Source organism: Strigops habroptila, chromosome 18, assembly GCF_004027225.2.
Source record: "Strigops habroptila isolate Jane chromosome 18, bStrHab1.2.pri, whole genome shotgun sequence".
NCBI classification, from domain to species: Eukaryota; Metazoa; Chordata; class Aves; order Psittaciformes; family Psittacidae; genus Strigops; species Strigops habroptila.
Window position 1 is genome coordinate 2,157,016 of NC_044294.2, and position 23,454 is coordinate 2,180,469.

Genomic DNA, 23,454 nt, shown 5'->3' on the forward strand with positions numbered 1-23,454 from the left:
CAGGACTTCCAGCCTGCCTCGTCCTAGCGCTGAAGAATCATAGTACCCTGGCATTAAACAGTAATATGGTGTTTATTTAAGAACAGTTTTAATTTCAGGAATTGAAATCACAACTTTAACTGTGTGCATGATCTCGGCTGGTTCTTCAACACTACAGAAGTGGCCTGGAGAAGCTTATACCCAGTTACAAATGAAAACTATGACTGATTTAAAAACCATCTTCCACTTTTTTTCCCCCAGACGACGTTTTCACAAGCAGCACAAGACCTGTTTCAGTTCTCAGCACATCATCAGAGGTCCACAACAGGTAACAGTTTCGGTTGTACTTTGGAGGAAACTTGTCAGTTTTTAGCAAAGCTTTTTTACCTTTTCCATACACTGTTCTAGATCAGGAAATTTGCTCTGTAAACACCTCTATGATGTGGGAATTAAAAAAGCAGCAAATATGGTTAAAAGGAGTTGAGAAAGTATAGAGCCGAGGAAAGCTTAGTCTGTCTCAAAGTTAAGCCTATGTTTATGCAGGGTTAAGCCCAGTGGAAATGGTGTATGTGTTAGTGTTGCTATTGTGCTAAAGAAAGAGGAGTAGCATTCATTCCAATGGGATTTTTTGTTTCATTAGTCAGGACCTGCTTTATTCTGTCTGGGAAATAGTTGGCCAGACCAAGCCATATCTAGAGCAGTGGCAATGCATGCAGAGCGATGACTTGTTTTTCAGTTAAATATGTTCCAGGGCAACAGTTGAGTTTGAAAAGTATGTCTCATACTACAAAAAACACCTCTAAGGATTCTGTGGAGTCTGTTTTGGTGATTATGGGAATGCTTGGTCCCCTCAGTCACCGGCACAAAGAGTCACTCATCACAAGTGTGTAAGGAGTATCATTTATCACTAAGCAGCGCCCGTTTATAGGAGCAAGCAAATGAAAACTGAAGTCATTAGTCCAGTTTTTCCCCTTAAATCAACTTTTGTTCACAGGTCTTATCTCTTAAGTTGTCTTCAGCACAGAGGAGATGAAACATGGTGTCAAACAGCATTAGCAACTAACTTCTCTTGGCTTTCAGCATGCTACAGTAACGGCCCTTTGAGCTGTCTCAGCTGCAAAGCCAATATTGACCATCACAGGTCCCAGTATTTCAGCATGTCATGCACTGTCACAAAGGTGTGTAATTACAGGGCTACAGCTGGGATTCTTAAACAGCATACACAACTCCACACGAAGCACTGGTATTCCGATACCTGCATTTAAACAGTGCTCACTACAGGATCCACACTAGCAGATACTGAAGACCAACCTCTAAAACACATGCTGCGCTAAGGACAAGCGTCTTTCAATGCCAACACATCTTTCCATTTAATTGGAAAACGTGATTTACATAGCAAAGAACTTTGCTCAAGGGTGAGGCTCTTGCTCTTGTTGTTTTTAATCTTCTCCCCCCACTATTTCTATAAATTCCATGGATGGTTTGGAGAACTGAGGGAGGAATTGAGAGTCTCTTTGTTTTGAATTATACCCAATTCCCTGCCTTCCCAAGTCTCCTCTGTGCCTGAAGTCAATTTTTTCCTGGGTAAAATACTGAAGTCTCATCACAAGCGAGCTCCTGAGGAGAGGGTAAAGCTTGGCTTGTAACTAACTTATGCCTAATTCAAAATTACTACAGGAACCTTCTTAGTCACAAGCTTCAAGGCAGACCATACCCTGAACTCCAGTTCACACACCCTCTTGACTTCAGCAGAATCAAAGTAGTGCCAGGAAGGAATCTGGACCATGAGTTTATAAAACTATTCTTTTACACAGTTGACTCCAGAAGCTTCGCCAGTTGGTATGGGGACAGTGTGATGTAAAACCTGATGATCCCATCCAACTGTAGTGAGCAAGGCATTGTCTGAAGGAGACCACGATAAGCCTTTCACAAAGTCTTGATGAGAACAGTTTCTGAACCTGGAAAACATGAACACTCCATTAGCCATGAAGCATTGTCACTGAGAGGTTTAGGGGCTTGTGCAGTGCCTAACTGCTAGTTTGGTGGGATGATGCTCCCCTGTTTAAGGAGTATTTTCATCTTCCACCCAGCATATGGATAAGTAATTAAGTTAAGGAGAAGTTAACGAGACAAACAGCCACAGTAATGAATACCTTCTGTCTAGTACTTACACCTCTGAGAGGTCTGAGTCAAGAACAGCTACTGAACAGTCTTCACTGATTGAAGCCAGTAAGGGTGAACTAGAGGAGAGAGATGAGACCACTGTTAGAACAAGCAAATACAAGAAAGCTTCCTAGGGACAGACTTGTGAAGAGCACGCTTCTTAGGGTGCTAAATCTTACAAAGTGTTTTCATCATCAGATGGCAAGTTGTCAGCACACTAAGCAAGAATATTAGCGTCGGAAAGCAAGTAATCCTTCAAGCAGCGGTGACTGTAATTAGAAGGATCCCCACGGTGAGTGGGTCAGTAATTCTGACTGCTGCAGAAGTGTTCTCATGTATGTTGACAAAGGTCTTTTCAAAAGCCAAGAACACTGTTTAGCTTACTTTGTTCTTCACTATTGATTTCTCAATAGAAGGACAATAACTAGTGCTCCTATAGGTTTCACTTTAGAAACAAATAAGGATCTCAAGTGTATGTAGTCACACATTCTATGCCAGTATATCAGACTGTACCTATGCGTAGAAAACGCAAACCCCGTGATATTTCGGGCATGCACAGTGGAGCTGAGGGCAGAATCAGGATTCTTTGTGTCTACTAGTGCAACTGTTCCATTTTCATCACCTTCAAGAGAGGAAAAGAGAACGAAGTTATTAGCAAAATTGTCATGTGGAAAGAAAGACCTTGATTTGTCTGGTGAAAGTCAAATAGATCACTCCTTACCCAGAGCAAAGATGTCACTTTTGTGCGGATGCCACATGACTGAGGTAGGGAGGTGATTACAGGCACTGCAAACTGCGAGTAAATAAATTGGGATGTGTGTGAAAAGAGTCAGTACAAAGATATTTCTACGCTATCTCATTTAGCACGGCTACTGCACTAAGACAAATACTTTAAAGCTTACTGCACTTCTGTGCTGTTAGATCTCCTTTAATAGGCTTTTCTACATAAATGTCACATTGCTAGATTTGAAGTTAGACATAGTGAAGTCAGGCATGAAATGACTTCTTTTAACAAAAACTCATACACAAAGCAGAGACTGCATACAGAAACATACCAATTCGAGTAGCTGGTTTGGGGCATCTGGTGTCCCAGAGTAAAGTTCTGCTGTCCTATAAATCCAAAGTGAATGAGAAAGTTTTTACAATCTCTTTGTGGCAGGGGGTAGGCATAAACTCAGATTCACTGCAGAACTGCTACTAACCCACATTCCAAACCACACCACCTCCTCCTTTGTGTTAAAAGGATGCTGCCATTAACTGCAAGTTAGCTCCTTCAGTCATCCCCAGGAGCTCCCATATTTTAGTACAAACCTGTAGCAATCAGCTTGGTGAGCTGATTGTCAACTCATCGACTAGAACATTGAAATGACAGGTATGCAGCTTGTAACACAATAGGTGGTGTCTTGGGAAGTGCATTTAACTGTAAATAACTAAAGTTAAGTCTTACTTTTATCAGGTAGATTTAGACAGAGAGTGAGCTTTACCTCAGCACAGGACAGGAACATGGTGTCCTTACCAGGACAGGAAGCCACACATGTCACAGCATCGGAGTGAGCTACCAAAATCACAAAAGAATAAAGAGCCTCAAAGATTGTATCCAGCTTTCCCACATACTCCCAAGGACCTCTGAAGGCACAGCAGTACAGTAAAGAACAGTTTATACCTAAACACAGGGTAACTTCTGCTCAGCAACAGCCAAGTGCTTCCTACCAAACTGATGAACTGCCAAATCCCACCCGAGCTGCTACAGTAAGGTCCCTGTAAGCTGCATAAGCTTGAGGAAGCCCCCTCAGACAAAAGGTGAGTTAGAAAGTAGGGACAGGATCAAACAAAGCACAGTCTCTGGTGTCACTAGACAGCACAATACCATCTCTCCAGAGGTCAGCATCTGGAATGAGCTATTCAAACCAAACACAGCTTAGGACATCACACGCCATCATAAGCAGGTGGAAGAAAGATTTCAGTACAGAAGAAATACTCTACGCTTAGAGATGCAAGGCAAACTAAGCCTTACAGCATTCATTCCATGGGGAAAATAAACAACAGACAAAGAAATAAAGCTGCGCCAGAGACTTCACAGACTGGCAAACATTAAATCACAGCCCCAAGTGAGGTTTGGCAGGTAGGAGACAGCAGGAAGAAGCTCAGCCTGCAGCGACCAGCATGATGGGGCCAGCGTGGCACTCACCTCTGTAGGAGTGCAGCACCGTCTGCTGCGAGAGGTCCCAGACCTTCACGCTGTGGACAAGAGCAAGCGGTCAGCACCCAGCACCGGCCCTTGGCGCAGGGCAGGCGGGCTGGGGCCACTCACCAGAAGTCCCTGCCACCACTGACAACCTGGGTGCTGCCAGCCAGGACGGCCACCGTCATCACGATGTCATCGTGCTCGTATTTACAGAACTTGTTGACGATGAGCGTTTCCTTCTCATCCAGCTCCCAGAGCTCCACGGCGCCTATGGGGAGGTATCCCCATCAACGAGAGGGGAACCACCCCAGCATGGAGAGGGGGGTTCCACGGGGATCCCCGTTGCTTACCGGAGTCGGAGGCCACCAGGATGCCCCTGTCAGCCACCCAGCACAGGTCGGCGACACCCGCTTCCGTCTGGACGCCAGCGGTGCAGAAACCCTCGCTGGGGGCACGGCGCGGGTCGGCGAACACCCAGAGGGAGCCGGCCCAGCAGCGCCCGTTCAGCCCCGAGGCGCCCAGCAACAGGGCCCCGTCTGGAGGAGAGGGAAAAGAAGCGGAAAGGGGGAAAGACCCGGTCAGCGCCCGGAAGGACCGGGCGGTACCCCCCCCTCCCCCCGGCCCCGACCCCGGGCCGCGGCCCCGCTACCTGCGCGGTAGTGCGCGCCCTCCAGGTGCCGCTCCATGCAGGCGGGCGCATTGGGCGGGATGTTCCACTCGGGGCCGGCCGCATCCTCCTCTTCTTCCTCCTCCTCCTCCTCCTCACCCGCCGGGGGCTGCTCGGGCGGCGGCTCCTCCATAGCGGCGGGATCGGGATCGGGACCGGGAGCGGGAGCGCGACCGGCAGCGGGACCGGAGCCGAGCGGCGCCCCCACGTGCTCCCGCGCCGCGCGCGCCGCCGCCTCTTCTCGCGAGAGGGCCCGTTCCCTCCCTCCCACTCCTTGCTCCGTCTCGCGAGGCGTTTGCCGCCGCCATCTTGTCGCTGAGGCGACCGGCGGTCACCGGGAGCGGGACGAACCGGCTCGAGTCGTTGTGTGCCCGGTACCGGTCGCTATGTTGTCCCGCCTCGTCCTCCGCGCCGGTGAGCCGGGAGGGAGCGCTGTCTCTCTGGGGTGAGGGCGGTGGGATGGGTATCCTGGCTGACCTCTCTCCTGACCCGCTTCTCTGCCCTTCTTCCTCCCTCAGCCCCGGCCGCGCTGAGGAGCTTGCAGCGTCCTGTCACCGTGGGGTGAGTACCGGGGGCTGGACGGCCCCCGGGGGGCCGAGCTGAAGGGTTTGAACTCCGGCTGAGGCCTAACGGCTTGGCTGCCGGCCCCTGGTGGGCATTGGCAGCCCGGGGAGGACGGGAGCGCCTCGGAACCTGCCGCTCGTTGGGTTTAAATAACGTTAGTTTGGGGGTTTGTCTTTATTTTTCTGATCCATGTCGGCGGTTTAATAACTGGTTACGGTGGGAAGGAACCTCTGGAGGTTATCTAGTCCCACCCACTTCCTCAAAGGAGGCGTGTCTGGCGGATGCCTCCCTGTTTAATGGGAAATGTGTTTGACCCTCACCTAAGGGTAGAGGTTTTCATAGAACCACAGCCTGGTTTGGGTTGAAAAGGACCTTAAAGCTCACCCAGTTCCAACCCCCTGCCACGGGCATGGACACCTTCCACTAGAGCAGGTTGCTCCAAGCCCCTGTGTCCAACCTGGCCTTGAACACTGCCAGGGATGGGGCAGCCACAGCTTCTCTGGGCACCCTGTGCCAGTGCCTCAGCACCCTCCCAGGGAAGAGCTTTATATCCAACCCAAATCTCCCCTGTTTCAGTCTGAACCCATTCCTCCTTGTCCTGTCACTACAGTCCCTGATGAAGGTCCCTCTCCAGTATCCTTGTAGCCCCCTTCAGACACTGGAAGCTGCTCTGAGGTCTCCACGCAGCTTCTCTTCTCCAGGCTGAACAGCCCCAATGTTCTCAGCCTGTCTCCATACGGGAGGTGCTCCAGCCCCTGATCATCCTTGTGTCTTCCTCTGGACTCGCTCCAACAGCTCCATGTCCTGATGTTGGAGACACCAGACCTGTACACACTACTGCAAGTGGGGTCTCACGAGAGCAGAGCAGAGGGGTAGAATAACCTCCTTTGAGCTTTTGTTTTGTTCGTTTTATAAAGTAAGATACTTACTGAAAACTTTTTAATTACTTACAGTGTATTGCATGCCACAAGACCACTGCATACAAGTAAACAGCATTTGGCTCCTTTGCCACCTCTGCCTGAGAAAGGAGGAGAAGTACGTTATGGTTTGATCCCTGAGGAGTATTTCCAGTTCCTGTATCCTAAAACGGGAGTTACAGGTGAATGTGTACTTCATTAAAAAGGGTGTGTTTAGTTATGCTGGTTTAGTTCTGTTCTCCACTACTGCCTGCTGAAAAGGTGAAAACATGCAGAAGGAGGTTGGGAGGAATGAGCCAGTGCAGCGCTTCCTGGCTCTGATGCTCCTTTAGCTTTAAATAAAAGCTAAAGGAATGTCATGAGCTTGACCTTGCAGGAAGGTTGATTTGTCTGCTGACCCTCAAAACCTTTAAATGGAGATTTTTGCCTGTTTCTGAATGAGCAGAAGTCATTCTGCAAGTTGCTTCCACCTCTGGTGGGTGTCCTTGTCCCACCGTTGGTGCTTTTCGTGATGGTAAAAGAGAGTACTTTGTGATCTTCTAGTAGCTACCTCTTCAGTGAGCTTCTTCATGCTTTGTACAAATGATGCTTCTTTATTTTTTCTCCAGGGCCTTACGTGCTTGGAACTGGGCTCATACTGTACTTTCTTTCGAAGGAAATCTATGTAGTCAACCATGAGACAATTGCAGCTATCTGCATATTATCAGTCATCATTTATGGTATAAAGAAATTTGGGCCTGAGGTAGCAGCTTTTGCGGACAAACTTAATGAGGTAACAAAAGAAACCCTAATCTAACTTTGTAGTAGTTACTGACTATTCTAGGTTATCTGCTTAAAGATTTGGAAGAGTACTGTGTCCAGGCTGTTGTAAAAATCCGAGCAGTGTTGCTTAAATAAGGTACATTGTAGATCTTACATTGGTGGTGTTACCTCAAAGGTGAAACACCTCATACGAGCAGGAGTGACTTGATTGTGAACCCTAGTTTGGCCGACTCGCCATCCTTTAACCTCAACCCTGGCAATACCCAGTTTATTTATTCAGACATTTCTCAAATCTTAATGAATTACAGATCTTGTTTCCCTTGCAGCTTCCTTTCATCCTGAGGCATGGCTTTTGTTTCTTCTTTTCAGGAGAAAATTGCTAAAGCTCAAGCTGTGAAAACCGAATCGATTGAAGGGCTGGAGGCCGCCATTGAACAGGAGAAGAAGGAGCAATGGCGCGTTGAAGGCCGCAGTTACCTCTTTGACGCGAAGCGGGTACGCAGCTCCAGCCCTTCTGCTCGCTTCCTCTGCAGTCTCTGCTGCGTAATCTGGGTGCCTCTTAATTCCCTACCAAGTAATGAACCATTTGCCCTCGGTGTGTTGCAGACAGGGCCCGTTCCACTGCCAGATCCAGCAACTTCTGCTATAGAATGTGTTCTGCTGCTGTTTTGTATTCTTACGAAATGTTAACCCTTTGATTTCATCATCTTTGTCTAGAATAATATTGCAATGTTGCTGGAAACTAACTACCGAGAGAGGTTACTGACAGTGTACAATGAAGTGAAGAAAAGGCTGGACTATCAAGTGGCCCTGCAGAATTTAAAGCGTCAGAAGGAACAAGAACACATGATTCAGTGGGTGGAGAAAAGCGTTGTTCAGAGCATCACACCTCAACAGGTACTCACTTGGTTTTAATCTGCTTTACATTTTAGTCTGTACAAATATTTGCTGTCCAGTGATTTTGGCTTAAGCCAGAACATGATAGGTCATCTTTGGGTGACTTGCAAACAAGGCTGCAACACACTCCTGCTGCTGGGTAAGAGCTACCAAGCCCAGTTACTCCGTACCAGCTTGTTGCTGGTGATTTAAGCTGGTGTGTGGTAGTGGTGCAGCATAGAGCTAGCCTAGTGATAAGATGTGTAGCTAATGGGGAACTTGCTTGTCAGATTCTCTGTGTAAGCCTATGGCAGCTTAAGATCTGCAGATGGGCACTAGATGACCTTTCTTCTAAGAAATGAGACAGAGAACAAAAGACAGAAAATATGCTCCTAACACTGCCTGCAGATGTTTTAATGCAGGTCACTGGTTGGATTTGAATCTCTGACTTCAGGAGCTACAACTGTATGACCCTGCTGATCTGTAACCCATTTTGTGGTTCTAAAAAGGAGTATTTAAAGAATATTTTACTTGTTTAAATGTCTGTCATAAGTCTGTCTCCTGAAAGCTGTTTTCCTTTCCTTTGCAGCAGAAGGAGAGTATTTCAAAATGCATTTTGGACCTGAAGATGTTGTCAAAGAGCGCCCAGGCAACAGCATAACCACGTCCCAGTCCACTGACACATGTCTCTTACTGTTGGAAACTGTACAATTCTAAAGTATCATTAAACAAACAAACAAAACCCTCTGCTGTCTTTTACTAGCAGTAGCAACAGTAGTTTCCTTTTTGGAGTAGCTGAATCAGTCACTACAGTTAGTTCATCATGGGGGGTTATTCAGTCAGTATGTACAGTTCTGTTTGGTTCTTTTTTGGTTCATGAACACTTTCAGAGATAGGAGACAGAACTTCACAGTGAAAAATTCAGGTTCCAACAACAGTGATGAGTTTTTGTTGTAGAATTGTGTCTGATGGTGACCTGCAGGTACCCACTGTAATTGTAAATGTTCTAAAACCAGGTGAGCACCCATTCTCCCGTTCACCTGGGCTGATACTTGGTGCTACTCTGAACAAATGTCCTTTTAAAAATTAACTGAAAAACCCCAAACTGCTTTTGTAACAAAGCTTCAGCTAGTGAGAAAAGTGTCTTTCTGTTCTGTAAAAGAGAGGATGTAGCTGGCAGGAAACGTGTCAAAAGCGATGGGAAAACTTTGCTTCAACTGAAATCCCCAGTAGGAGGGTGAAAATGGTGAAGTCGACAAGTTTATTCTAGAGTGTGTTTTTTTTTCCTGGATATTCGTAGGAAACAAGAGAAACAGTTTCATGTGTATTATACAGTATAAGCCTTCCATGGTTTTTTAATCGAAAATACTTTCTCTGAAGGATTTTGTTACATCTCAAACATCCCAGATGAGGAGAGCACTTACCTACGTGCAATGTCAGCCCTTCTGTGCTGGGAAGTGATTTATGTAGTAAATACTCTTGAAGCAGACTAGGGTGTGCTTACATGCCACTTCCATGGAGTGGTCCTGCAGTGGGGAAATGCTTGTTTTTAGTGGAGTTGGTAAAATAGCACAGTTGTTTTTACACTTTTCAGTATAACATTTCAGCAAAAAAGGGGTTCTTGAGAGCTAAGCACCTAACTTACAATGACACTGACTTTTTTTGGATGGACACTTCCTCAGAATGCAAATGTTTTTCAGTTTCCTGGGGTTTTTTGAAATACAAAAAAAGGTGAAGTTGCTCCACTTCTGCATTTGTGTAACCCCCGCTGTGAATGGCACTTGGCCTTTGCCTAGTTGGGCTGATTCTTCTCACAAAGCAAGTGGTTTATCTGCAGTGCCAACGCCTCGGGACTCTGCAACCTGCAGGTGGGCAGCAGCTGCATGGTGCGAGGTATGATGGAGCCGTGTCACATCGTGGCCTTCCTTTTATTACTGGGAAACAACGTGCTTTTAGACTTGGGGTAGGAAACTCAGGGGTCTTAATGCTTTGACTCTTATGCAATGAGGGCAGGAAGGGGCATTCAGTAGAAAAAGATGACAGCAACAGAGAATAGGATGTCTGCTTTTACGTTGTTGCCAGTGATACTCTCACTGTTACTCACAGTGCACTTTGCAAGGCTTGCAGTGAGTAGTACTAGAGGAAGAACTTTGTAGTAGACTCTTACTTCCCCATCTTTACATTTCCAACCCCAAGTTTAAGGAGGTTACTGTTCATCCCTTGTTGGAGAAAGTCTATGTGGTTTTTTCAAAGCTGCTGCTCATTCTGAAAGTTCACTCACTTCTAACTGCTGCAAAAACAATAATGTGGGTGCTCTAGTTGTTAAATATACTCCAGTCTTTGAAGGAAGGCAGCCTGTTCATTGCAGTGTAACGAATGTGCACATGTGCGTGGGAACAAGGTGTTGGGAAGCAGGATTCACACTGAGATTGCCGGGTTTGTACCAGTTGAAGATGTCTGAAAAATTGATTAAAAACTCTTAAAGTGTGAGTTAGAAGAGGGTGACAGGTTTGTTTTGCTCTAGTATGTGTATATAAACATAACTTTATTCCCTTCCTTTTACTTCTCTTACTGTTCATTAGTGTTTGGAAAGAATGGGAGCGAGATCCTCGAAAGTAAATGCAGGTACTTCCTTCTTTGAGGAGTTTTCTTATATGCAGTATCCTTGACTAAACTGATACTGTTCTGACTCAAAAGAGCTGCTGGGGGGTAGCTTAGCAGGGGGTGTATGTGTTTGGGGAAGAATTGCATCGATGCCAAAGGCCTCTGTGAGGCAGCAAGAGTATAAATAACTGATTTTTTCTGTCTGCTGTTTCCATTTTCAGCCCTCTGATAGATAAATGTTACAGAAACACTGAGTACTCTGCAGCTTTTGTTGCTTGTAGTATCACTGGAGAAATTAACACCAGGTTTTGATTATTGTTCTTTTCACTTCCAGTTACACCAGAACCCACTTCCACCACTGTCACTGTACATACCACTGTATACACCTCTGCAGCTGACTTCAAAGGTTCAGAAGTCAAATGCAGGCTTGATAAGTAAATGTTCCACCTTTTATTTCCTGTCTTCAAACACAGAGACTGCAGACTCCTTCTGTAAAGGAGGAGTTATATATGTAATATGTCTCATGTCTTGGGGTTTTAAAAGGTTGCATGGAATTTCCTAGTCTGTGCACTAGATATTTAATTCATAGTGATGCTTAATGCAGATATGAATCTTTTACGCTCATGGGGCTGAGATAAATGATATATTATACTTCAGTTTGATGAACTGGGGATTCTGACACTATTTTCTGTGTATCAACAGCCATCAAATACTCTACATATCTCTAGCCTTTATCTCTGGCGTCTTGGTGGCTGTTCTGGTTTTTGCACTCATCTGCCTCTTCAGAAAAAGTAAGTGGCACAGCAGAGGAAGCAACAGCAGCATGATGATCCAGACCTGGTGGCAGAGAAGCGCTTAACATCTTGTGTTGCACATCTCAACACTGATGGTGGAAGTTTCTACACTCTTTGGGCTGCATCTTGCAGCATCAGGGTTTCAGAGTAACTTCTACGGAAGTTACTTTGAAAGAGGCTGAAATTGTGTCTCCCTTGAATAATTAATGTAGTGGTGAACTGGTCATTCCTGGCAGTAACTTCTCATGAATCATCCCAAGGGCTGTTTACATGGAAGAATTAACTTCTGCACTGATGAGCTGTGGTGGGTTTTGGGGGTGGTGGCTTTTGGGGGGTTTTTAGGTTGGGTTTTATGGTCCTGACACTGGCCACACAAAGTGTGTTCTCGCCACATCCATCAGTCACTTTCATCCTTGCCACTTTCAGCAGGCAGGCAGGGGCTCAGAACGCCAAATTTCACTTTGCAATGAGAGTCTGTGATGGGTTTCACAAGCTACATCTAAGCTACACGCTCTGGTGCTACTCTGTCACCCCACTCTTAAGCCTTTCCCACTCTGTCTGCAAACAGTGCAGACAGCTGAGGCTGGTGTCCCTCTTCTCCTCCCTAGAGCACAAGAGATCCCACCAAAGCTTACAAGAGCAAGTTCCCCTCCCAACAGTGACCGAGGAATCTGCTAAGAACACCCAGGTAAAGGTCACAACTATTTCTAATGTTATATGTAAAGACTTCAGATTCTTGATAGATAAATATTAATTGGGGGAAGAGAAAAGGGTTTTGCTTTTCCAAGACTTGAGTGTTAGCTGACAGTTCTTTTGACTAAGGAAAGTTTTTCTGCTGTGCATCCAAGGCTTCAGCCTGTTTATAGTAGTCCAGGGAGTTACTTGTGGAGGTGCCTGGACAGTAAGAGGAAAAAGATACTCCTTCTCTGTTGTCACAGGGCTCAAATGCCATACTTCCCACATATTTCGAGTGTTTGGGGCTTAACTAAACCACTAATTAGGCAGGTCATAGAATCATAGAATGGTTTGGGTCAGAAAGGACCTTGAGATCATCCTGTTCCAACCCCCTTGCCATGGGCAGGGATGCCTCACACTAGACCATGTCACCCAAGACTCTGTCCAAGCAACCAGGTCAGGGGGAAATCTTTCCAAAGGCAAGTATTTCTGCAGTTTTCCTCCATGATACTGATTTTTGGGAGCCCCTAATGCAGAGCTAACCCAGGATCCTGAGCTAGATTAACTGATCCAGCACTTTCCTATATGTAGGGACAGAGTGTGACTGCTAGTGGCGTGGAGCATTGAGGACAAATTAAAAGCAGGAAATTCATGCTGACATGGTTGCACACTCTCTAATGTTTGTGGCTTCTTTCACGTCCCCAGACTGAGGTTGCCTACACCACTCTGGTCTTCCAGCAGAGTAAGGCCCCAGCAGCTGTGTGACGATGGAGCTTCTAGTGAAATGAAGATACCTGCACTTTCTGAACATCAGATGCTGCCAGAACATCATATCAAGGCCTATCGTGCTCTGAGAAATATCAGCACTGCCGTATATCTAACATCAGCTCATTTTATAGTTACCAGGGGAAACTAATGTCTCCTATTCCAAACTTCTTTGTGGTTGTGGACAAATTACTTTTTATACCATATTTCCCAAACGGTTGAAATCTCACTGCACTTGTGAAGTTCCTATTTATGTCTTTGCTATTGCTTTGAATGACCAAAATGATTTGAAAATGGAAATGTTACTCTGTGTCTATTCACGTCTGCGCCCTTGTGTTTCCCTTTTCTGTCACCAACTACGTTTTCCTTGGCTTTTAGTTGCCAAGTGCTTGGAGTTATTTTCTGCTTACTGAAGTTATGATAACGAAATGTTTGTATGCAAATATCTGCTTCCCAGTTGGGTTACGTAAAAGAAATGCACAATCACAGCGTGACAGTCCATTTCTGGAAATGTTAATTCACGTGTTATTACCCAGAGTGTTCTAAATATACTGGAGAAAGTTAAAAGTCTCCTTTCATAAACTGAGGAATAAGTTGATGCTAGTGACTCAGTCCTAGCAGGCACAGAGAAGCTTCTCTGCATGTTCCAGTGCCTGCAGGTGGGAGGTTTGTTGTCTAAGTACAATGATTTCCATCAGTTGTTCAATGCTTTTCCTGCAAGGTTGAATCAGAGCGAAGCTTCCTGCTGCCTCAGCCCTCAGGGCTTCAGAAGCTGCCTCGTTTCTGGTCACCAGTGTCAGATTCTTGCAAGTATTTCTCTTTTCTGGAAGTGCTGTTGTGAACCCCTCTTGAGGGGAATTTCTTGGGCAGGACAAATGCTTTGGGTCCTACAGCCTCCTGTGAAGCAGCAAATCCAACATGTGAGAGGCTTCAAACAAGAGAGGCCGCCTGATGGCAGCACGAAGCCGCGATGGGCAGATGGATTTCCCTCATCACGCGTTTGGTGTCTTTCCAGCAAGCAGTTAGAGCAGCTGCTCCACCTCTGCCCTGCCGGCCTTTGGGGCTGCAGAAGCTCGTGGAAGTCCAGGAGCCCATTGAAACGCAGGTTCACAAGCACCATTACATTCTGAAATCTGGCTTGAGAGGGCCAGGAGCAGGACTCTGAGCAACTGAGAAGTAAGATGGTCTGAAAATTTACCAGCCTTGCACTAATGGTTCTTCACCACACCAAGCAGAATGCTGCCTTCCTGTGTTAGATAGTGTTAGATCCTCTGTTAGAAGTGCAAGAACAGGTGACTTCCTATTGAGACCAGCTAGCATGTTGGGTTTTTCATGCAGGTGTTTCCTCACCATGAATCGTACTGACACTTATCACAACCATCTTATGTACTTTGTGACATGGCACTAACCACAGTGCAGCAATTCTGTGTGCCTACCTAGAGCATCAAGTGTGGGACAGCCCTTGGAGATGGAGGGTGACAGAGAACCTCAGTTTGTTGTGTGGCTGCTAATGAGTCCCAGACTCGTTCCAGAGCATCCGCCTGCTCTCTCTTTCCCATGCCAAAAGCCTTGTCCAGTCATACACAGCTCTTACCAGTAGCCATCAGCCAACTCTGTTTTACGGACATATAGAGGAATCTGGGACATTGGCATCTGCTAATCAGAATAGAGGAGGGTTTGTGTGTCCTCTGTCTTCCTATTCTACTGTTTTACTATTTTACTGTTTCAGTAGGTTTCTGCTAGAGGTGTTTGTACTTGTGGTTTTCCAAAGACAAGCTTTCACAGCAGGAATTTTGCCTGGATATGGGGAAAGCCCAAATTGCCCAACCCTGTGAGGGTGGGTGGAAATGGCTCATGTGTGTTCTGAAGGATGCAGGGACAGTGGTGGCCGATGATATTCCTTGGCAGTTTGGAATTGCAGTGTTAGAAGGATGGATTATTAGAGCTACAGCAATGATGATGACATGACTACCAGGCTGCATCTCCCTCAGCCAGCAATGAGTCGGCTCTCACAGGAGGGCTAAATCCTTTGCTCTCTCCAAGTGACATGGTGTATACACGCTGACTCTTGGACTTGCCTTCATTCATCTTCACGCCTAGTTTAAGCATGATTTGTTCTCTCTCTGGGGCTGAACACCACCACCACTGCTTCCCAAGTAACTGGAAGTGAGAACCAGGGATCTCAACCTGCATGAATGTTTTCCAGCTGATGATGAATCCTCTCACAAGTGGGCAGCTCCTTCTGGAGGTGAGCATCTTGCTTCATCACTAAAAGGTGAGCTCTTGCTGGGGTTCCTTCTTGTGGGGCTGAGCAGGGCCAGGCCTCTCTGTTTCTGCCCTTTCTCCATACCCTTATGCCTTATTCTCTCAGAGTTTGGCTGGCAGCCTGCTAGGCATTTGGTGCAGTGTTGTCTTTTCTCCATTTCTCAAAAGCACATAGGCAAAGTTTGCTGTGCATCACTGTAGTGGATAATTTTCTGCTTTTTAGGTGGGACCTGTTATTCTGCTGCAAGCAATCAGTTCTATCAACTGATAAAGAGAGATCATGGAGCAAAATTCTGCTGTGCTCATGCAGTGACTTCCTTTGCTGGCCTGTTTATTAATAAAGTTGAGCTGTGTTACAGGGCAGAGCTTTGGCCTGTGACGAGGGTTACATCAGATAATAAATGGAGATGTCTGATCTCAGCTGAAGGAGCAGATGCCAACGCTTTCTGAGATAAATAACAGAACGATGCACTCCCTTTTCTGCCTTCTCTAGACCACTTTCATTTTTTAGAGATGGAGAAAATAGAGCCTGGTCTTTTATGACCTATTTTTGACTTGACCCATGCTCCCTAAAGAGAGGCAATGAAGGTGTGGTGTGATATTGACTGCAATTTCTGTGCTGCCCTAGTCAGGACACCGACTAAAACAGCTTGGAGGTTTCATGCAGGCTGCTTCTTTGATTGGCATGGGAGATGATCAGGCTGAATTAATATAAAATCCATCTAATATTTATTATTATTCCTGGAAATGTGACAACCCCGACCGCAGCATGAGCTGACCAGGCTCAGATTTAGTCTAAATTGACAAAGACAAAGGGTGTAAGAATAGTCAGGGAGGACGTGCCTGGGTTGTGAGCTGCTGTATTACCAACAACAAAGAACATATTTGTCCTATTTTTCAGTGGACCAAACCAAACCTTGTGTAACAAAAATCAAAACAACACTGGCAAAACTTCTCTCCAGTATCTCTTCTGTATTTTGAAAATATTTAAAACAAAGACATATATAGACACATCTTTACGTACATCTTTAGGCATCAGATCTGTAACAGGGTGCTACAAAGAGTAACTGTTCTTCAGGTTTACAGAGGAGTCTTGCAGCAAATCACATTTAAATCAGGTGTTAGCAAACCAGGTTGATTGTAAGAGAATTAAACACGGGGATATGCTGTGCAGGAAGAATCCCCAAAATGGATGGGTTTAGTAACCAATTCTGACAATGTATGCATGACGGGTTTGGGACAGTTGATTCTATCCCTGGTCAGGAAACTGAGGGAGGAGGGAAGAACTTAAAGATATTATTAGTTTATTTTCTGACAGTCATCTCCTCCTGGCATGTCCCCGGCACATCTCCCTAAGGAACAGCTCAGTGTGTTCAGCAGTTTGGCTCTTGCCTGGTGCTCTGTGTCTGAGTTAGTTTCGCAGGATTCTCGGCTGAGCACTGTCTTGCTTTAAAAGCCATGGAAGTGTCCCATTGTTGGGATGTCCTGCTGGTTTTGGGAGGGTCCCCAAAATCAGTGCAGCATCTGGCAGCAGGACTCACAGCAGCAGGTTTTTACCAGCTGGTGATGGACCCGAGCTGGGGAACTCGGAGCAAAACATCTGCCTTGTTACTTTGGGTCGTGGGTCTACCAGATCGTGGTCAAGTCACTACATAAAACCTGGAGGGTCCTGTTAAATGAAGATGCTTGCCTGAAAGCTCAGCGACCACCAAGCAGAATTCTCTGGAGTACACTAGTGCAGGACATCATAAATGATTGCTTTGGGCTTAATGTCAAATGTGCATCAGGTTGGGTAAGAGGAGCTTGCCCTTATCACAAAGCAGTTTGTGCAAGAGTGGGAGTAGACAAAATGCAGCACCCATTTCCCTTCAGTTTCTTCACAGAGTGGTTATCAGTGGTCTGGTATATACTGGCAGATCAACACTTCTTGATTTATGACTGTTGCTCTGTTGTTTGCTCTGTCAGAACTGGCTCTGGGTTTTTTGCACAGGATATAGGTCCTTAAAATTAAAAGGTATGTGTTCTTGAACTTCTTTATCTTGCAAGCATAGACAATGGGGTTCATGGCAGAATTGGCATGGGATAACAGGATACTCAAGTACATCAAAACCTCGGGGATCTGAGACTTGGGGTAAAAATAGGAAACACAGTTTATAATGCACAGAGGCAACCAGGATATTGCAAACAGGAAGAGAACAAGTGCTAGAGATTTGGCTGTCTTGAACTCCCGTCCATAAAACCCTCCTGTCCCTCTCGCGTTGGTTGTACCTTGACTCAGCTTCGTCCGGATGATGTAGAAGATTTCAATATACAGAGCACACATGATGAGCAGAGGGACAAGGGTCCATGTGAAGAAGATAACATATACCATGTAATCCATCCTTATCACAGAGATAAACTGACACCTGAGAAACTCCGAGGTTCTTGCTTCTGCCTTGTTCCACCCAAACATGGGGACTAATCCTATGAGCAGGGACAGAAACCAGCATAAACCCAGTGCCCACCAAACTCTTCTCTCTGTAGTGATTATTTTATATCTGTGGAGGAAGAAAACCCAGGTTTGCATTAAACAGAAGTAGTTAAAATAGTTAAGAATGGGTTTCAAGAACTTGCATGTTCAGATATTCCAGGTTCCTGGTCACAAAATGGAGCATTAACCCAAATCTGATCTTGAGACAAGCCTAACTCTTCACTTGTACCAGTTGCTTTGAGGTACCCGTAAGAAGAACTAGGCTCAACTTCTCCTCTTTATAATTGGATGATTTCAGCTATTTCTGGTTTCATTCTGATCTCAGTGCGCCTTTTGCCTTGATATTGCTATTATTAGCAGTTCTGCCTTATTTCTCAGCTTCCTTGGGTGTACATTACTCTTTACATTTGGTTTATGCCATTTGTAGGACCAAACTGTTCTTTCATCCTTCAATTTTATAGGTCCTTTCCCCATCGCTGCTACTTTCATGCTTGAGGTTATGCTTTGCATTTTTAGCTTACGTGCTTTTCCATTCAAACATGCAAAGTGAATGACTTCTTAAATCAGCTCTTAAGTCAAGTCTGTTACTTCTTTTGTATTTTCAGCAAACACTGAAAAGGATTTTATTTAGAAGACTCAGAAACCCAACAAAATCTCCAGTACTCTCCGCATTAACAAAAGAGCTGAAGAATTCACTGTTCAACCACAGACTTACTCTGTGTGGCCAAATTCAGACCAGCACCAACACTGAGTTCTCAACCCTGTCTGTACTAGCATCCCCATGGTCTCTCTGTGCTATATTATTAACTGCAGGGAGTGGTTCCTGCTACAGAAAGTTCATCTCAGGTTGGGCTTTTAGGAACAGGTATTTTCTTCATGCCCGAGCATGCATTTCTGGGGCAAATATCTGGTATTTTGGGGCAAATATTTGGCTTTTGGGGTAAATATTTGTTAGAAAAGTGACAAGTTAAGGAGGAGAGAGGCAGTGGCAGCCATGGGGCAGAGGCTGGGGTGGGAAAGCTGACAGGAGCAGGAGCGGAGGGACCTGTGGTGGTCCAGCGCTCACCTGGTTGGCAGCTTCACTCGCAGGTACCTGTCGATGGCGATGGCCAGGAGGGAGAGGATGGACGCGTTACTGAAAGCCACTATCAGGCAGCACATGGCCAGGCAGGTGTAGAAGTGGGTGCTGATGCGCAGGCTCACCACGATGGCCAGGGGCATGACGAGGATCCCCATCACGATATCAGCCAGCGCCAGGGAAACAATGAAGTGCAGAGTCATGTTCTGAAACGTCGAGTTCATCTTCACCACCCAGATGACCAGGATGTTTCCCAAAGTGGCAGAGACAGCAACCAAGCACTCTGTACCGATGTAAATCCCATGCAGGATGTTCAGCTCCTGGCTGGTGTGCAGCTCCTGGCTGGTGTTCAGCATGGTGAGTTGTTGGAGGTGCTCCCACTCGGCTTGAGCTGCAGAATCACAGAATCATACATCAGTTTAGGTTGGAAGGGGCCTTAGAGATTATCTTGTTCCATCTAGGGGCACCTTCCACTAGACCAGGTTGCTCCAAGCCCCGTCCAGCCTGCCCTTGAACGCTGCCACGGAGGGGGCAACAATGACCATGTGTGGGATTTGTCCTCAGTTTCTGGTGCTCAGTTGTTCCAGTGACGCACTGCTCTGCAAACCCCTTCCAGTATTTCACATCCTTGGTACGTGGGCAGCAAATCAGCCGCTGCCTTTCTTCAGAGCTGCAAATACCTTAGCATCCACAAAATGTTCCCCTCTCTGGACTCATCTGAAGCTCAGAGCATCCCTCCAGCAGCCTGGTATCAGTACAATACTTTGGAAAGCTATTTTGAAGGAAAATAAAACCCAAATAATAAAGGGAAAGCTTCCACAAGCCTGCTTACCAGCAAGCTATAACCAAATACTTTGCTTCCTCTTCCAAGCTGCAGTTTTAGAAGTGGGAGAACTGTAACCAGAATTGTCTGTACAAAGCTGGCACTTATCTATCTAGATAATCGCCCTGTGGTCTCTATAGGAAATGAGGCAATTCAGGGGATGTTAGAAGGGTGTTCTGTTACATTCCAATACTTGATATAATTCAGGGTTTGCCATTTTAGGGAAGGCCCTGAGGTAGCTGAAAAATGCTCTTTACTTGGACCTCTCTCAGTCTGACAAGAACACTTGCAATGTAGGTGACGACTTCAGCCCTCATTTCTGCCTGATATCAGCATGACGACCCACCAAGTCATGTTCAGATTGGCACACTTTGCTATGCTTTGTTTATGGAAGATGGAGAAACTGAGGAAAGATGTGGGAAGGAGCAGGGAGAGGCTGTGAAAGCTGTGATCTGCTTGCTGCGGGTGAGCAAATGCTCATTGATGTGGGTCTGCAGTGAAAGAGCTGCTCCCATTTCGGATGAAACTGAGAAGAGATGCAAACATGAGCTCGGGTCAGCCTGCGAGTCACAGGAGAACCTGTCTCTTGGGCAAATAGAAACACACGCTCTCCAAGAAGGAGCAAATAACGAGTAAAGGATTAGGTGGATGGTGCTGTATCAGTCTAATGAAGCCTTAAGCAAACGTGGGTGGTATTTGGTTTCCTGGACGCCGAGTCCTCCACCTCTTCCACCCAGTTTTCTGGCAAAACTGAGCATGGGGAAGTGATATCATCCTGAGGAGGAGACAGAGCCAGAAATACATGAAACTTCTTTATTCTCTGCTGTCAAAAGAGTTGGACAAATTCTGCTTTCAGGGAATTGATGTAAGTGCTTCTTGCTCCCAGCCTGGAGGGTGTTTGGTACATGGCAAGCTCTCCATAGACAGTCTCAGGCTGTGCTGGTTTTCTAATCAGAGCTGACGCAGGATATTTGTGGGTGCAGGAGATAAATCCCAGGGGAGGCACGTGAAGGTCACGGCTGGGATGTAGGCAAGGCTCTTGTGAGCTGAAGGAGCTGCTCCTCGGGGAAGTACCTGGGAAAGGGTGGGCAGCCTGCACTGCGCAGCTATGGGCATACATGAGAAATGACTTGGGTTAGATGCTTCCCACTTTCTGTGCTCACTGTGCAGCTCCTCTTGGGGCTGTCAGCCTCCTTTCTCTGTCTTCTACTCCTGTGGCTGCAGCAAGATGCCTCTTCTAGGGACCACTACATAGGGGCTTTCATAGGGCCTCTGCTGCCCTGTGCCTGCTGCACACACAGCTCCTGGGCACCACAACTGTGTGGGACCTTAGAGAGAAGCTTATGCAACAGTCAAAACGTTTCTCCCTCCGTTTGCCCTTTGCCCACCCAAAACCCAGCTGACTGCATTCATATTTGCCTTCCCCATCCCTTCCTTGTGGCAAGGGAACATTCTCTGGATCACTCCAGGACCTTTGGCTCTGTTTGATGCTACACCTTCACTGCACATCATATAGATGGAGCAGGCTTCAAAGAAGCTCGGAGACAGAGCAATCTAGCCACAGTAGAGCTGTGTGGCTAGTTCACCCTGTGAGGCAGCACAGAACACCCAGCCAGGGAGGAGATTGTGCCTTTTAGGGCTAAAATAGACTATGGCAGAATTACCACAAGACCCTGTGGTTTGTTCAAAGTGTGGTGATGCCACTAGATAACGTTGGCTCTTCTACAGAAGCACACGTAAATGTGCTGAAACCTCAAGGAGACAGAAGGATGTTACAGGGTTTTTACAGAAGGGCTGATAGATGGATCCTTATGGGCAAATTTGCTCCTCTTTAGAGAGTTGTGTTATGCAGTGTGCAAAGTTCTGAATGAGGAACTTCATTCAGAGCAGATCAGACAGGAGCTGGCTTCTGACCTGGCTGCTGGGGGCGAACATGAGGATTCAGCACAGCGTTGCTTCACTTTGGATGTAACCAGCTTCAGGTGTCCAAAATGGCAGTAAGCAGCCTGGATGTGATCTATATCACCATGGAGTCTGTCATTGGGATATCTGCAGTGGTGGGCAATGCCTTGGTGATCTGGGCAGTGAAGCTGAACCCAGCTCTGCAGAAGACCACCTTCTTTTACATTGTTTCCCTGGCCCTCAGTGACATTGCCATGGGGATCCTTGTCATGCCACTGGCTGTCGTAGTGAGCCTGGGAGTTGTCACCCATTTCTACTCCTGCCTGTTCATGTGCTGCCTCATGATGGTCTTCTCTCATGCCTCCATCCTGTCTCTCCTGGCCATCGCAGTCGACAGGTACCTGCGAGTGAAGCTGCCAATCAGGTGAGCCTGGGCCAAGGTCCCATCTTATCATCTCTTCCCCATTTCTCTTCTCCCTTATGTTTTCCTTCTCCCTGGTTTGCAGCACCATAGGGCTTCCCTGGGCATCACTGGTTCTCTGAGGGAAACTCACACAAAGGCAGAAGCTCCCAAACATGGGCAATGGAGCCCCAGCAGCCTGGGCGCTCCTGGAAGTTCATCAGTGCCTAAAAATCCTCAGCTTCTGAGAGTCAGGGAAGGGATGCTCATAAATGGGTGTGTGCTTGAAGCCTGAAGAAGGTGGTCTTTAGGTTTTCCCCTCGAGACAGCCTGATGCAGGGCAAAATGAACCAATCCTCCTGAGGAAAGGGTTTGACTCCACATCCGTGGCTTCTCTTTAAGAGGGATTGATGACTGTCTGGAGGTTCCCCTGCAGTTCCAAAACACGCTTTAAATGTCAGAAGCCGTGAAGGACCAGTTGCACAGAGCTGTGCTTAACCTGGATAAGGCCAACCTGAAACTAGTGCTTAAAAGCCCAGGTTCCTGCAAATGCTAGTTCTTCTTTCTGAAGAACCACATCTAACATGGCTGATGCTTCCTGCCCATCCAGGTACAGGGCAGCCGTCACCAAGAAAAGGATCCGTGTGACTCTGGGACTCTGCTGGTTTGTGTCTGTGCTGGTGGGGCTGGTCCCCATGCTGGGGTGGAACCGGCACACGGGCAGCTCCAGCCACATCGAGTGTCACTATCTGGCTGTGATGAGGATGGATTATGTGGTGTATTTCAGCTTCTTCGCCTGGATCCTCCTTCCTTTGCTCATCATGTGTGCACTCTACGCTGAGATTTTCTGTATCATGTGGGTAAAACTAAGCCCGAGCTCAGCAAGTGGAGAAACAGTTTGTGGGAAGGAATACGAAATGGCCAAGTATCTGGCCCTCATCCTCTTCTTGTTTGCAGTGTCTTGGCTGCCTCTGGGCATCCTGAACAGCGTTTCATACTTCTGCCCCTCCTGCACCATCTCACAGGCTCTGATGTACCTGAGCATCCTGCTGTCTCACTCCAACTCGGTCATGAACCCCGTTGTCTATGCCTTCAAAATCCCGAAGTTCAAACAAACATATGCTTTCATTCTGAGGAATTACATCCTGCATCAGAAGTCAGAGTTGGTTCTTCCTAGCACCCAGCAAACAGAGCTGGGACCAAGCAGCATCTGAGCTCTCCGGGCTGGGTCAACTGGTACAGCGTGGGAGCAACCAGAGCGGGATGAACATGGCACAGACACTGAGATGCTCCTCAGATCATGCATTCTGGAGCAACGGTTGTGTGTGTATTAGTGTCCAGCTGATCGAGCTCTGGGCACAGCGATGCCGGGTTCAAGTTCCCAGCGAACTCCACAGATAAAGAAGCTTCTTTGTCTTTCCAAGGCAAAAGATGGGAGAGGTTTGGAGTGGAGCTAAAGGGGGAAGTGGGGGAGAGATTGGCATTGATCATGCTTACGGGGGTTTTGCTTAGTTAATAAAAAGCCTCTCTGTGCACTGCTGGTGGTGGTGGTGAGGTTGCTTTCT

General features: G+C 46.7%; 3 protein-coding genes across 3 annotated transcripts; 1 reads left to right on the forward strand and 2 right to left on the reverse strand.

The window, feature by feature from the left end:
• Positions 1-53: 53 nt before the first annotated feature.
• WDR77 (WD repeat domain 77) lies at positions 54-5,228 on the reverse strand. Its single transcript, XM_030473625.2, has 10 exons — positions 4,977-5,228; positions 4,678-4,863; positions 4,454-4,595; positions 4,331-4,380; positions 3,627-3,697; positions 3,198-3,252; positions 2,864-2,935; positions 2,656-2,764; positions 2,151-2,219; positions 54-1,937 (listed from the first exon to the last, which is right to left on the reverse strand). Exons 1-10 carry the CDS (start codon positions 5,125-5,127, stop codon positions 1,778-1,780), a joined length of 1,065 nt encoding a protein of 354 aa, XP_030329485.1. The 5' UTR covers positions 5,128-5,228; the 3' UTR covers positions 54-1,777.
• Positions 5,229-16,065: 10,837 nt separating this feature from the next.
• On the reverse strand, positions 16,066-19,182 carry LOC115602459 (adenosine receptor A3-like). The gene is given in 3 exon segments (XM_030473626.1): positions 16,066-17,193; positions 17,195-17,753; positions 18,753-19,182. Coding segments are annotated over 3 exon segments (972 nt in total). The 5' UTR covers positions 19,121-19,182; the 3' UTR covers positions 16,066-17,148.
• Positions 19,183-21,394: 2,212 nt separating this feature from the next.
• LOC115602462 (adenosine receptor A3-like) lies at positions 21,395-23,103 on the forward strand. Its single transcript, XM_030473635.1, has 2 exons — positions 21,395-21,913; positions 22,500-23,103. Exons 1-2 carry the CDS (start codon positions 21,579-21,581, stop codon positions 23,101-23,103), a joined length of 939 nt encoding a protein of 312 aa, XP_030329495.1. The 5' UTR covers positions 21,395-21,578.
• Positions 23,104-23,454: the final 351 nt, after the last annotated feature.